This window comes from Balaenoptera borealis (assembly GCF_965194805.1).
Source record: "Balaenoptera borealis genome assembly, chromosome: 3".
Taxonomy (NCBI): domain Eukaryota; kingdom Metazoa; phylum Chordata; class Mammalia; order Artiodactyla; family Balaenopteridae; genus Balaenoptera; species Balaenoptera borealis.
Window position 1 is genome coordinate 44,933,157 of NC_138866.1, and position 14,041 is coordinate 44,947,197.

The 14,041-nt window shown below is 44.8% G+C and overlaps 2 protein-coding genes across 14 annotated transcripts in view; one reads left to right on the forward strand and one right to left on the reverse strand.

The window, feature by feature from the left end:
- ATG14 (autophagy related 14) overlaps nucleotides 1–9,422 on the forward strand; it is a gene marked incomplete at its 3' end in the record, with an annotated part of 43,806 nt that extends 34,384 nt beyond the window's left edge. The window contains exons 10-11 of one of the 3 annotated variants that reach the window (XM_082386597.1): nucleotides 5–101; nucleotides 9,287–9,400. In XM_082386597.1, the coding sequence (XP_082242723.1) occupies nucleotides 5–101; nucleotides 9,287–9,400 (211 nt within the window). Of the gene's footprint in view, nucleotides 1–4; nucleotides 2,949–9,286 lie in introns of those variants that run through there. The other 2 variants (XM_082386598.1, XM_082386595.1) reach the window with 2 other exon arrangements.
- Nucleotides 859–14,041, reverse strand: part of FBXO34 (F-box protein 34) — a 94,667-nt gene continuing 81,484 nt past the window's right edge. For 9 of the 11 annotated variants that reach the window (XM_082386519.1, XM_082386524.1, XM_082386522.1 and 6 more), the window contains one exon: nucleotides 9,349–12,610. In XM_082386519.1, the coding sequence (XP_082242645.1) occupies nucleotides 10,462–12,610 (2,149 nt within the window). In that variant the 3' untranslated portion in view covers nucleotides 9,349–10,461. Of the gene's footprint in view, nucleotides 8,702–9,348; nucleotides 12,611–14,041 lie in introns of those variants that run through there. The other 2 variants (XR_014242967.1, XR_014242968.1) reach the window with 1 other exon arrangement.

Here is a 14,041-nt window from a genome sequence, read left to right on the forward strand (position 1 = left end):
ACAGGTCGGGACCCTTTGAAGTGCGAGCAGATCTGGAGGAGTCCATGGAGTTTGTGGATCCTGGAGTTGCTGGAGAATCAGACGAGAGTGGAGACGAGCATGTAAGTGACGAGGAAACCGACCTGGGCACCGACTGGGAGAACCTGCCCAGCCCCCGGTTCTGTGACATTCCTTCGCAGCCCGTGGAAGCCTCCGAGAGCCAGAGCACCCAGGCGTCCCCGCCCATTGCGAGCAGCAGTGCCGGTGGGATGATCTCCTCGGCCGCGGCCTCCGTCACCTCCTGGTTTAAAGCTTACACTGGACACCGTTAACGAGCAGGGACTGCGCCGCACCAGATCGGCCTGGAGAAAGCTCTTCCTCCACGCCCTAGTAAACGTTACGTGTTAGCTAAGATAGTGCCTGGAACAGAAAGAGGTGACGCTGTTGGGTTTTTTTAAAACAGGGAGACGAGCATTTCTCTTTGTCGACTGGGCCGTGGCGGTGACTGACATGCTTATGATAATTAACAGAACAGAGGGGTCTCAGGTCCTTCTCCCAGACCAGCGCCGGTGGAGGAAGGCCCTGTGTGCGTGGCCAGTTCTTTTGAGGCAGAAACACACAGAACCCCTTCCCACCACAGGCCGTTGGCCCCAGAGACGCGGCTGCCGTGGTGGTCCCTGTGATGCTAAGGCTGTTCCTAAACACTTTGCTTCAGAGGTTGAATCACCAGGAAGTGATTCCTGATGGTTAGGATTTGAAAGGTAACTGTTTACTATGAGTTTGTTTTTATGCCATTATTTTTTGTACAGAGAACAAGCAGGCAGTTTGAAACACTTGATTTCTTTATAATTTGGTCATGCTTGGTTTTTAGGTCAAGGATTTTTGTCTTGTTTTCAAAGGGTAGGGGTTTTTTTTGGTGGGGGAGAGGTAGTTTAAAAAATGATTTCACTTGTGCTGCTGTCTTGTGGCCTGTGGGACGTTCCTGTTTTCTTTCTCCCCACACAGCAAAGAAACTAAGGTCCTTTTTTCTGTAGGACCCACATCCATGAAGAGAAGAAATCCTGGCTGCAGTAATGTCCTAGAGATTTAAGAACTATTTCCTTGGATTTTGAGGGGAATTAAGTTCATTCGTACCTAGATTATTGAATTCCTACCATCCACACTATGTGCGTTTTGATATTGAACTTATTTTCTGTGAGTGAAAAATAAGTGATTAAGGTTATTCCCTTATGGAAGCTAAATTCCTGCCTGGGCACAGGTTAAAAGTCACTGAAGTGGCCTGTGGTCATTTTTCTGGTGTCTGGTTTCTTTCTAAGGGATTTAGTAAGTGGCAGGTTTTTCTAGGGAAAACCACCCTGCTTGTTTGTTTCCTAGAGGTCTTTGTTGCACTAAAGACACTACCTTTGCTCTGAAATGCAGAGCACATCATTACAGCTAATACCGCTCTTCTGTATCCTGGGAAAGCTCTGATGGAAAGAATTTTCCCTCACCAAGAGATCCTTTTCAGCTAATGTGTCTTGTCATTCTCTTAGTGACAATCTTGTAAGAAAGCTGTAGAGAGGCATTATGTACAAATATGTAAGTAGATTTTTATTTTTAATAACTGCAAAAAGAAATCTATGTAACAACTACAAAGTGAAATCCAATGAAAAATTCCTAACAGGCATTATCACCATATCTTGTTAGTGTGATTAGCATGATAGTACCTCATAAATCACTTGGAGGTTTGCCCTGCCCTATAGCTTCTTTTCTCCTTGTAATTATTATAGTTGATACTTTGCCTCCAAATCCGAGGTGCTATATATAGCTCTTGCTGTTGGTATATTTAGTGTTTGGGTAGAGTTTGGGGTAGAATTGCAGAAGGGTGTTTATTCCTATCCAGGAGTTCCAAGTTCCTGACTATAAATTTTCCACTTAGGGAGGAAACAGGCTTTTCTCCTTGTGGGTTCTTATACAGCCAGTATCTGTTTTAAGTGCTGGGCTTCATGATTGCTGGGTTGCATTGTCCTATCCAGGTCTGTAGCGTAGTTCATAGAGGGAGGCTGTGGTAGACTTTAACAAATACCAAATGAACTTAAAATCCCATAAGAGTTGTCTAGGCACTCAAACCCTCAGAAAGAAGAGCTTAGTCTTAAGAGTTGGAACACTGGGATTCGGGGCTTGGGGGCAGGGAATGACTTCAGCTGAAAGATGCACAACAGTCATGGTTTGTCTCAAGTAATTCCTCTTATGAAACCATGAGATCGCAAACCAGAGTAATTCAACAAAACTTACAAGGATATGGGAAATGTAGGGATTGATAGGTTATGTTTTGTTGTTAATATCAACTGGAGGCACTTTACTTAGGGTTAAATGATCAAACCTTTTATGGTTTTGAACACCAACATACTGGCTTACACTGCTGAGATATTTTGGTTTTCATTATTTTGCACTGGATCCACCCTGTAAATATTCTTAAATATACATTTCAACCACTGTTTTTTCTACTCTCTTTGCTGCTCATTAAAATCTTTCATGTAGGTGCCAGAACCATATGTACACAGCTTTTTAAAAAATTGAAGCTGGTATTTTTTTTTTAAACAACAAGCCATAGAACTTGGTCATGTTTTCCATCATAAGACGATTTGTTGAAACAAGGTAATACTAAAAAAACTCACAGGCACCAAATAGGCTGCTTAAAATGGTCTGTTAAAGACTTTTTTTGTAATGGAGTATAACTAAGAAAAGTTTTGCACATCTGTAAGTTAAGGGGAAAAACAGTGTCAACATCGGGGAGTGGACAGGATTCATTTAAGGAGTCGTGTATTGATAATTTGGGGAAGAACATTTGGTGGCATGCTGTTAAAGAATCTCCTTGCCGCGTCATGTTGCAGGGATTCCCCACTGCTCTGCGACTTCCAAACCAGTTTGAGTCATACAAATGTTTTCTAAACTATTATTGTATTATTGCAATAAATCTTTTAACAGTACTTTGCAAATACATATATCTTTTTCAAGCTCTGATTATTCATTTCTGCTGAATACATTGAGGGTAGCAAGAATGAGATCTAACTCTGGAGTATTTTATACAAATTATAGGATAATTTTTTTAAGAATTTTTTGCCAGGTAATGAAAAATGCCTGTTAATACTTTTTTAAAATTATAGTGGTATTAACAATAATGGTCCATCTTTAGTAAGCTCGAAAATCAGTCGCTTACCAGTTACATCTTTCTCTAAAGATGCATTTTTCTCCTGTAGCCATCATTTGATGCAGGTCTCTGGCAGTGATATTTATTATTTATTTATTTTTTGGGGCTGCGTCAGGTCTCAGTTGCCGTACGCGGGATCTTTCGTTGTGTTGCGTGGGCTTCTCTCTAGTTGTGACGTGAAGGGTTTTTTATCTCTTCTCTAATTGTGGCGCACAGGCTCCAGGGATTGTGGGCTCTAGTTTGCGGCACGTGGGCTCCAGTTGAGGTGCAAGAGCTCAGTAGTTGTGGCGCACAGCTTAGTTGCACCGCGGCACGTGGGATCTTAGTTCCCCGACCAGGGATCAAACCCGCATCCTCTGCGTTGTAAGGTGGATTCTTTACCACTGGACCACCAGGGAAGTCCCTTTTTAAAAAAAAAAAAAACAAAAACAAACCAGAAACCACCAGTGGGACAGTCTTTTCTAGAAGAAAAGGGATGGTAAAACAGCAAGAGCCACATCAGTGACTTTTTTGTTGTGCTTTTTCTGGGAAGGAGTGAGGGATAGTCTGGTGGGGAGAAAATCTGATAGAGAATTCAAATGGTCCCTTTAAAAAAGTGAGAAATAGGCAGGAGGTGTCTGCCAGCACTAGGTAAGTGTTGACAAGCGGGCTGGAGTCAGTGGAGTGGAAGCAGCTCAGTGTCATGAGGGCACTAATAACCTCCAGGTGCATATCAGCTTGTTCATTGTCTCCCCTCTGGGCGTGGTTTTCTGGCATTTACTGTATGACTTCAGAAGACACCTGGATTTTGAGGAAAGGGCTCTCCTACCCTTCCCAGCAACTTATTTCCCTAAATTTAAAACATTATCAGGAAGACATTTCTACAGCATAAGCAAGTAGGTGGCTCTAGATTTCGGTAAGAAAGTGGCAAGTGGTTTGGAAGTAGTAGATGGGAGGGACACACCTCCCAATCCAAAGTTGATTAATGAATGATAGAAACGGGGCATATCTTCTGTGTCAGCAGTGTAATAGTTGCCTTCAAAGTAGTAAGGACCACGTCTAGCACCCACCCACAGGGTGGTGCCCCTATTTTCTGGCCCAGGGGCATTGGTACTGGCTTAAGTTGGGAGTTCTACTGCATTGATGGCCTTTGAGAAAAAGCCTGCTAAGAGCTGGAGAGCTCCCGCAGAGGCCTCTGATATACTACGCCCAAGATCTTTAGCACCTAATTTCTCTGGAGTTGCTGCTGCTCACGGTGTGATCCTAGGACCTGCAGCATCACCTGGGAGCTTGTGAGAAATGAAGGGTATTGGGTGCCATCAGAATCAGAATTATTTCAATAATACGTATGTACATTAACATTTTAAAAGCACTGACCGGGACTTCCCTGGTGGTTCAGGGGTTAAGAATCCGCCTTCCAGTGCAGGGGGACGTGGGTTCGATTCCTGGTCAGGGAACTAAGATCCTACATGCTGCGGGGCAACTAAGCCTGTGCACCACAACTACTGAGCCCACGTGCCGCAACTACAGAGCCCACGTGGGCTGCAACTAAGACCCAACACAGCCAAAATATAAGTAAATAAATATTTTTTAATAAATCCGTTTCTCTGGAGAGCTCTCTGGAGAACCTCTACTTGCCATGTCTTAAAAAAAAATAAGAGCATTGACCTATAGCAGTGCTGTGCAATATAATATTTAATGTAGCCCACACATCTGATTTTTTTTTTTTTTCCACACATCTGATTTTAAACTTTCTGGTAGTCTCATTAAAAAAGGTAAAAAGAAATAGGTAAAATGTATTTTTATAATAGAATTTAACTCAAGATATCCAAAAACATTATTTCATCTAGTAAGCATGAAAAATATTAAGAGGGCAGAGGGGCTGCAGGAGGGTTCATTTGTATTCTTGCCCTGGGCCACAAAAATTGGGGAAGGCTTGCCCCTGTATCTACACACTTGTAATAAACCCTCCTTGAATTCACTCTTTTTGGGTGTGTCAGTAGTTTCCTGTTGAGAAGGTACACAATAAAGAGCCTCTGCAGAGCACACGCTGGAAGCCTGAAAGCGAGGCTCCTGGCCTTGGAAAAGGATAAGATCATGCAAGAGGTCCCAGCTTAGATGCCAGGGCAGCCAAAGCACCATCTCTGCTTAGAAGAAGAATCAATCAGGGCTGGGGTGGAAGGAGGTTTGTGGCAGGCCACGCACCCTGCAGCAGAATCGTGCTTGGCTGCCCATACAGGAGGCTTGGTGAGGCAGAGCAGAGAAGGCCAACAGCTCAGTCCCAGAACACGGAAGCTGGGCGTGCCCAGGCTTGGCTCCATCCCTATCCTCCCACTGGACTGCAGACACTCAGTTATACAAACGGGCCATTTCCCCTTGTAATGGACAGGGGACCAACGCAATTAAATACAACTTTGCTCTACGTTTTACTGGTTGGCAACTAATTGATTTTGAATCTGTATCAACCTCTTCATACTACTTAATAGACATCTGAAAATACCAGTTGGTAAAGCAGCTATTTGATTTTCTGATCGGGGGCAGAGGGTGGACATAAAGGAGGGAAATAATTTAAATAGCACAAGTGATTCTGCCCCAATTAACTAGATGATGGGATCTGCTATCCCCCGAGTCTTGGTGTCTGTACACTGCTCATCATTCAGCAAGAACAAGTCCTCTTACAGGACTTAATGCATTTCCCACCACTGTACCCGGTGTATATCATTCTCTGCTGGGTGGGTGATGGACACACAGGACTTACAAGAGTAAGTTCAGCTTTGTGCCATTTTCCCCCTAAATGCTAACTTTAGAACCTAATCCCTGCTGGGTTTTATCATTCCAAAGAGAAAAGCAAAACATTTAAGTAGGGCTTTCTAATTTTAAACTTTTATAGCCCCAAAAGAATCTTAATCCAAAAAGAATTTGAAACAACGGATCCCAAAATTAATTTGTTCTGAGGCCTGTTCTCTGCAAACTGAAGAGGGGATGGGGGCCTTTGAGAGGGGAAGGTTTCATTTTGCTTTTTAAACAGAGGAACACCACGTCTCACCAGAGCTGTGGTGTAAGAGATGGCCATCTCTCTGCTGCCACTCCCTTCCCAACTATCAACTTCAGTGGTCCTGCTCCTCTAAAATAACACCCAGGTCAAACAAACCACCTAGAATAGGGTTGCTGCCTAACTGTGGGTTTTGCTTAAACCAGTTAGGTGTAAATACACTGGAAGTCCCCAAAGGGTTCATAACCACAGTATTGTTTGCTTTTCCCGTGAGGTTATGCAAACACCAGGTATGGCCACACACTTAGGTGCATGTCATTAGAAGGTACTGCACATTTCCCACAAAGATACTTTCACCAGTCTTGGAGATTGCAGCTCTAGCTTGTTTGAACCCAAAGGAAAACCCGGGATAGAAGCTGTCAGATTCCCCGAGTGCCAGTCACTGTGCACAGCAGAGAACGCCTTTACGTAAGTGCCGCGTGGCCCCTGACAGTAAGAGCTAAATAACATCAGCTCCGGTTAGTGGTGCAGTCTACCGTGTATGGCAGCGTTGTAGCGCAGACTGTCTTTATTCTGTTTTTGAGGTAGGCTGTGGGATGCAGGAGAGGAGGAGTAGCCAGTCTGCTGAGTAAAGAAGGAACAGAGGCTATTGGAGCCATGGAAAAATGCCCGGGAAGACCCACATGGTAAGAATAGTGTCTGAGGCCAGTCCGTAAAGGTTGGCAGGGAGGCTCTGACAAGTCCAAGTTAGAAGGGTGATTGGACAGAGTCCAGGAAGGGGACTCCTAGATCAAGCTTAACCATCAGTTCACAGCCTTCTGCAGTCAGAAAGCCCAAAGCAACTGCTGCCGGGGAAGCCACGACAAAGCCCAGATCATATCAAATGCACAACTGACAGTTACCCAGCAAAACTCCTAGGGCTACTGTGGACGTGACTCGAACCAAGAAAGCTCCCATGGGACCAGCTGTGGCCAGAGGAAAAGATCCTCCCAGATGCCTTCATCCCCCTTCAGGTTTCTCATACTAGAAGGAGTTACAGCAGAGCTCAGAGCAATCAGAACCTGCCAGCACCTGTCACATCAAGATGACGACTAGAGAGGGATATAAACATTTTATGGAGGGTGTGTACTGGGTGTGAGGCACTGAGGGGTGGCATGACCAAGCTGCCCTGCGTGAGCCCCAAGTGGAGGGGGCTCCACACACCAAAGGGGCGGTGGCGGTAGAGAGGTACCTGGAGGCACCGTGCAGCCAACCAAGGTGAACAGGACGGGGCAGGGGCTGCGAAGGACACGCCTCCTGTGCACAGGCTGTGTGTTTGTTAGGGCAGGGAATGTGGCCAGTTGTGAATGATCCTTTCACATGGCCATTTTAATGCCAGAGTTGTTTTGACAAGGCCTGAAGAAAAAGTTCTAATCTTGGCCCTTTTTCCCTTTCCAGTTCATCCCTGCCTGTATCTGGTCTCATCCACTGAGCAGGGAACAAAGCCAAACTGCCCCAGGGATTGGGGGCAGGGAGCTGCTGACTCTTCCAGATTTACTCTGGTTCTGCATTTTCTTTCAAATGGTAAAGTGAGGGGTGGGAGAGAATCTAGGCCAGGTATATCAGACCCTCTGAGCAAAAGCTGAAGGGGTAAGAATCCTTTATTATTTGGGTCCCCACGGGGGTGGAGTTGGGCTGAGCCTAGGGTCTTCGAGCCCACATTCTTACTTCCTTTCTTGTGAGTCTAGGATTCTGCAGCCATGCAGGAAGGCAGGTAGCACTGCACTGTTGCAGAAGTAAAACGTGAGCTGGTTTCCCCAGCTTGGCACTAGGGGGCTCTGAAGCACAGCATCTTTCTCCTAAGGGGAAAAGCTACACTTGCCTAGAAATGAAGACCAGGGTGCCCTCGGGCCCCACCTGCCAAAATCCTCTTGTCATTCACACAGACACCCCTGGGGAGTGGGTCTTGCATCACGGTTCAAAAGGGATCATCAGTGATTCCGAGAACCCCGAGAACTGCATGCCAAGATGGGGTTAGGGCATCATTCTTCCTGTCCGTGGCTCTTGGTCAGTTCAGGCCCTCGCAGACTCACAGCTTGTGTCCCACGTGAAAACCACATCTAGAACGGCTGACTTGGGAAAACCACCTGGGCACATGTAGAAGAACCAAGAGCCAATAACAATGAAAGCTAACATCCCACACACCAAGCTGTACGAAGTCCTGCATGTGCACATCTCCTTTAATCCTAAATTAGGAGTCACAACAAACCTATTAGGAAGGTACACACAGAGATTGCCAGTTTAGAGCAAACCACCGGGGAGGACGACAAGCGCTGGAAACTTCAGCCCAGGGGATGGAAAGCATTCTCATGTACCTCGGCTGGGGTGAGTCGTGAGGAAGGACCCCGACACCCTGAAGGGGAAGTCAGCCTTCGCAGCCTCTCCTGGTCCTGTGTCACAGACAGGCTCCAGCCGAGCAGGTCGCAGGTATCATCGCGATGTGCCTGCAGGGCAGACTTGTTCAGCATCCAGAGACACTTTTCAGTTTCAGTCCCCCCTCTTCAGGCAAGAGCAGCTACTGCCTAAGGATAAGGTAAGAAAGAAGCTGCTCTGTGGCCACATACCACCTCAGCCACAGGTGAACCTGGCTCCCGGACTCCAGCCCTGCCCCACTCTGCTTGGCAGCCCTGGCCAAAGCATACTCCACCTTTCCATCTTTCTCCTGTGGGACCACCAGAGCCTTCACCCATCCCTTTCACGTCAGCCCCACCCCTGGCACATTTACCATCGCTTCTCCACAGCCCAGAGCTGATGCAGCTCCAAGGCTTTTTTGGTGGGTACTCAATTTCAAGCCAACCTAGCTTCTAGGTCCTCCACAGCAGCTTTCTGGGGCCAGATACCTTCCAGCCCTGCCAAGCGTTACATGACCATAGGTCTGAATATATTCTCCATGACTTCTAAACAATTAACTCATTACGCATAGATAATAATACCTCATCCAACAGAAAATACAGAGGGTGCTGGGCAGACAACAAATTCAAACTAAGTGTTAAAGGGTTGCAAAAATGTAAGCTCATAATGTTAAGTGAAGATGGTCTCTTTCCAGTGGAAGAAAAGAATTCTCTCTCCCCTTCCAACAACTCAAATTTTTTTTTTTTAATTCTTAGGATTCAGTTCACAATATCCCTCATCAATATTACCTCAAAAAAAGAAAACACATCTGCAAAACTCAGGTCCCATTTAAGATGCATGTTTTTATTGAAGTTAAAAAAAATTTGTAACCAGACAGAAAGAATAAAATAGACAAAAATGTTATAATCTGACTATATAATATTCTCTCATTCTTGGTGAATCACTAAAATATAACAAAGGATTGTTCTCTATGCTAATTTTTTAAGGTTGTCCAGTTAAACCATCATTTGGTATCCTTTCAACAGGTTAACCTCTTAACTATTTAGAGTTTCTTCTTAGAAACATTCATATATTATACAGAAAACATTCATAGTTTATTTGGGAAACATTCATATTTTATACAAATTTGAGACGAGACCAGAAAAACAAAAAACCAAAAAAAAAAAACCACACAATTGTAGCTGCAACACTATCCTAGCTGCATTGTGGTGATTATGTTCAGTCAGCTGTCCGCTATTCACAACTGGATTTTAATAGTGTTATTTACAGAGGGGCCAAAAGCACTCATCTAAAGTAAAGGCGCTCGGGTTTAATGTGCACTTTCATAGCCCTATGAAAACACAACCATTATATACACTGTAAACACCACAGGGCATGAAATCCATCTCCAACCACAAACATCAATCTCACAGATCAAGCATACAAGGTCTAAGGTAAGGTGCCTAACTTTTCTTTGTAAGCATACTTTTCACCCAAGAGTACTGCTATTCTTTTCATAGGACACTATTCACTTATTTCGGATATGGTGCCAGTGCTCAAAACATGCCCAGAACCCCTTTTTGGGGATTGCCTGCATAGTCTGCGATGAACTTTGCTGAACATTCTTGATGGTGGCAAGTCTTCTTTGAACAATCCTTTGAAGAAGGATTTGCTTTGGGAAAACAGGCATAGTTATTCACAGCCAAGTGGATCAAACTGGGGGATACAACCCTGGATCAAACATGAGGCACCACTAGAAAACGATGAGACCGATTTTCTTGTACAGCTCGTGAATTCAGAGATTTAAGATGCCTGAGCAATGGCGGTCCTGATGGAGTAGCAGAGATTCTCCTGGAGCGAAGACTGAGAGGCAAGCAACACTCACTGGAACGGCGTAGCTCGGTGGTGTTCTGCAGTTTTAAAAATCAGTCCGTTGCCTCGCACATAAACTTTAGTACTCCTCTTCAGTTTCAGTCCCTTTTGCTTTCTTATGGATTGCCCGATTAAAGCTATGGCAAGCAGGGACCCAGTGATTGTCATGAAGCCCCAGCTTACAGCCAGGGAAGCCCTTCTGAGACCGGTGGCAGCACATCCAGTATCCCGGCCCATAGGGCAATGCCTGGCAATAGGGCTTGGGGTGCCACCGGCACAGGGACACATCCCCTTTCACGTATTTTTTCTTGCACTGCTTGCACGGATCCTCTCTATAGCGTGGATCCCGAACCCAGCGAGAATCTGCTGGCCTGATATTGTAATATTCAATGATAAACTTGAAATAGCAGCAGGTACACTTAAGAGCCACTAAACTCTTAGTGGGAAGTAACCTGAAGATTTTCACCATAATGTGGTGGGGCAGAAAAGCCATGTACTGCTGAGGCTCCAAAAGCTGCTGGATTTTAAACCTGGTCTCCAGAAAGTCATGTGACACCTGCTTCTTCCAACTGGATGCCTCAAGCACTGGTAATGTACTTTCCCCAGAAGCCAGCGGGACAAATGAATCAGCCGAGACACTTTTCTCCTCAGATGCACAGTCACCCTCAGCAGCATCGTCAAGCTGACTGGCCTCGGAAGACTCTTCTGTTGTGCTTTCATTCCGCTGGGAACAGCCCGGCTGGTGCTGACCAGATGGCAAAAAAAACAACATCCCTGGAAGTGGGTCTTCGCAGGACTTTGAACTGGAAGGCTGGTCTTTCTCTACCTTGGACACAGTGATACTAATGCACAAAGATTCTTTTCTTCTCTGATCAGGATTTTGGCTAGCAAGAGGCATAAGCTCTTCACTCATACCATCAATAGCATCTGGGGGCAATTCAATGGCTTGGGGACAGGTGCGAGGAGGAAAAGGTGACCCAACAAGTTCCTCTGTCATTTCCACATCATGTCTATTGCTGTTTTTCATGGCAGTCTGCTGGTCTGGCTCTAATTCTGCACTGTCCGTGTGCAAACTCACGCCTGCTGGCAATGAGGGACAGCCCCGAGGAGCGCCGTCCCAGGCCTGGTCCCCCTTGGGAGGACAATGGTCAGCCCTTAAGGGGCCACAGTCCACAGATACAGACCCCACAGTTTTCACCTGAGTGTCAGGTACCTCCAAGGCGCCTTTGTTTGTTTTGCTTTCCTCAGCCTGGGTGCCACTCACAAGCAACACGCGGCCCACATTGCGACGGAAGCTGTTATTCCTCGAGAGGCTCCCAGGCTCACGCTGGCTCTGCCGCTTCAGGCACTCAGACTCCAGCCTGGCTACCATGTCAAGGACACGGACTGGCTCACTCTGTGGTTCACCAACCTCAGGATTTCTCCTTTCCATGGGTTCTTCACATGCTCCTGGGGCAGACAAGGGCTCGGGGGCTGGGGGCACACCTCTGGATTGCCCAGAAAACCGCACCACAGCAGGTGAGTTAGTGCAGTTTTTCGCACAACTGGCTAGCAGAGCACTGGCTCTTTGCTCGAGGAAGGCAACCATTTGTATGACCGACAAAGGCCTCCCGGCATAGACTCCGTCCCCGTTGTCACTCACGTAATGCACAGAACAGTGCTCGATGCCACACGCAAAAGGCTCAGGTTGGTAGCATCTGCTGTTGACTTCCTTCATCCTTTCCAACTGTATCTTGGCTTTTTTAAGATCCCCTGATTTTTTCCTTCTTTTAGTAGCTCTCCCATCAATATCCCAGGAGCTTTTTATTTTCATAGATCCTATTCTATTACTACACTGGTGGGCTGCAAAGAATGCAATCTTTTCCTTGGTATTTCCCGGTTTCACAACAGCCCAGATATCAAGCGGCCCTTCCCCTTCTTCACCCTGGTGGATTGTTGCAGACGATGCATTCTTCTTGGTTTTAACATTCAAGCTGCTCTCTTCAGGACTCTTCCCACTCATACTGCACAGAACATTTGGAGAAAGGATTCCAAAAGGCTTTCGAGATGATGCTTTACCAAGAGAGGCTGAAGGAAAGACACTTGGTTTCATACAGCTAGCTTTGCATTTTTCATCATTTATAGCCTGTTGGTGGCTCATAGGAGTTCTCAGAGTTTCCTTGCTGATTTCCAAAGGTCGCACTTTCTTCTGGAGTTTCCGGTATGGCTTTAGGTGCATAACAGAGGCTCTACAAGGAGGAAATACACATTTGATTAAGATACTGATTTCATTTTTAGAAAAGCTTTTTTTTTTTTAAACTTACACTCAGATGGTTCTAGCAAGTAATAGAAACATTTTCTATCAGTTCACTAAATCTTTACCAACTCTCATTTCAGCTAGTTTTTAACGTACAAATCAAGAACAACAAAAGCAAAAATAACTACTTTCCGTGGTATACAGGCCAGAAAATAAATGGGTGAATTTCAGACTGACTAGACTACGTGAATTTCAGACTGACATTAGTTAACATTCTATACATAAAATTAGTGCTTTAAATGTAAAGAAATTTGAACTTACTAAAAACACTCAAGGGTCAGTACAAGGCACAGTAAAGAAGAAATGAAAGTATAAAAGGAACCCATCCAGAATCTCTAGTATAGTAACACTATTTCTTTCTAAGTCATCACAACTGGCATTTTATTGATTGCAAAACAGTCTATCAAAATTGTTATATTGCTTTCTAAGCTATTCCCATACTGCTGAATATTTTAGATATCTGTATTTTCACTTGTCTGCTTATGTTGCTTTGCCCATCTATTAGTGTTGATTTTCTAAACAATCTACTTTTGTAAGCTCTTAACTGTTAAATTTTCTGCAAATTAAATACAAAGCCCAAATCTTTATTAATTCACTAGTTCAGAAAAACAGTGCCTGTTTTGTTCCCTGGCTAGGGGTGGAGATGGTAACCATTTTAGAAATTATAAAGATGATTACATGCAGAGATATGTGTTCTAGTCCTTGTCATATCACTAATTAGCTAGACAGGGTGATTTTACCTTGGGTAAGTCACTTCCTCTCTGGGTTTGAGTTGAAATGTTAACTGAGGGGTTGGAACACTAGATTATTTAATGATTTTGTCAATTTGTATGTCAAAATATCCCATTGCTACACAGAACACGAGGGATGCCTCGTCTCCTACAAAGTAAGCCTACAGACCAAAATAAACATCTGCAGTCACAGATGTGGAGCAAGAGCAAGAGCTTCCACAGGCCTAAGCACATGGGCTCGCACCCACTCTCGCTCCTGGGGACAAAGTCTGAGACATACACATGGGGGCAATCCAGCATATCACTTTCTCATTCGCTCCATAACATTTACCCAGTGCCTGCAATGCGGCAGCCTCCATGGGAACTGCTTTCAGGTATCAGTTTTATTCATCAAGAATGAAAGTGATCATCCAGAACAAATTTACCTTTCACTTCAAATTTAATTCCTAGAGTCCAGTCTCAGCTAAAAGAAGAAATATGGATATGAATATCTTCCAGCTAGGTAAAGAGAAATCTTACTTTTAAGGCACATAAAGTACCTTTTAAAAGATACCCCTGAAATAGATCAGATTGATTTGTTTCTTATCTTTAGCAATTATATCCTACATCTGTTGAGATCTCCCCCCTTTGTG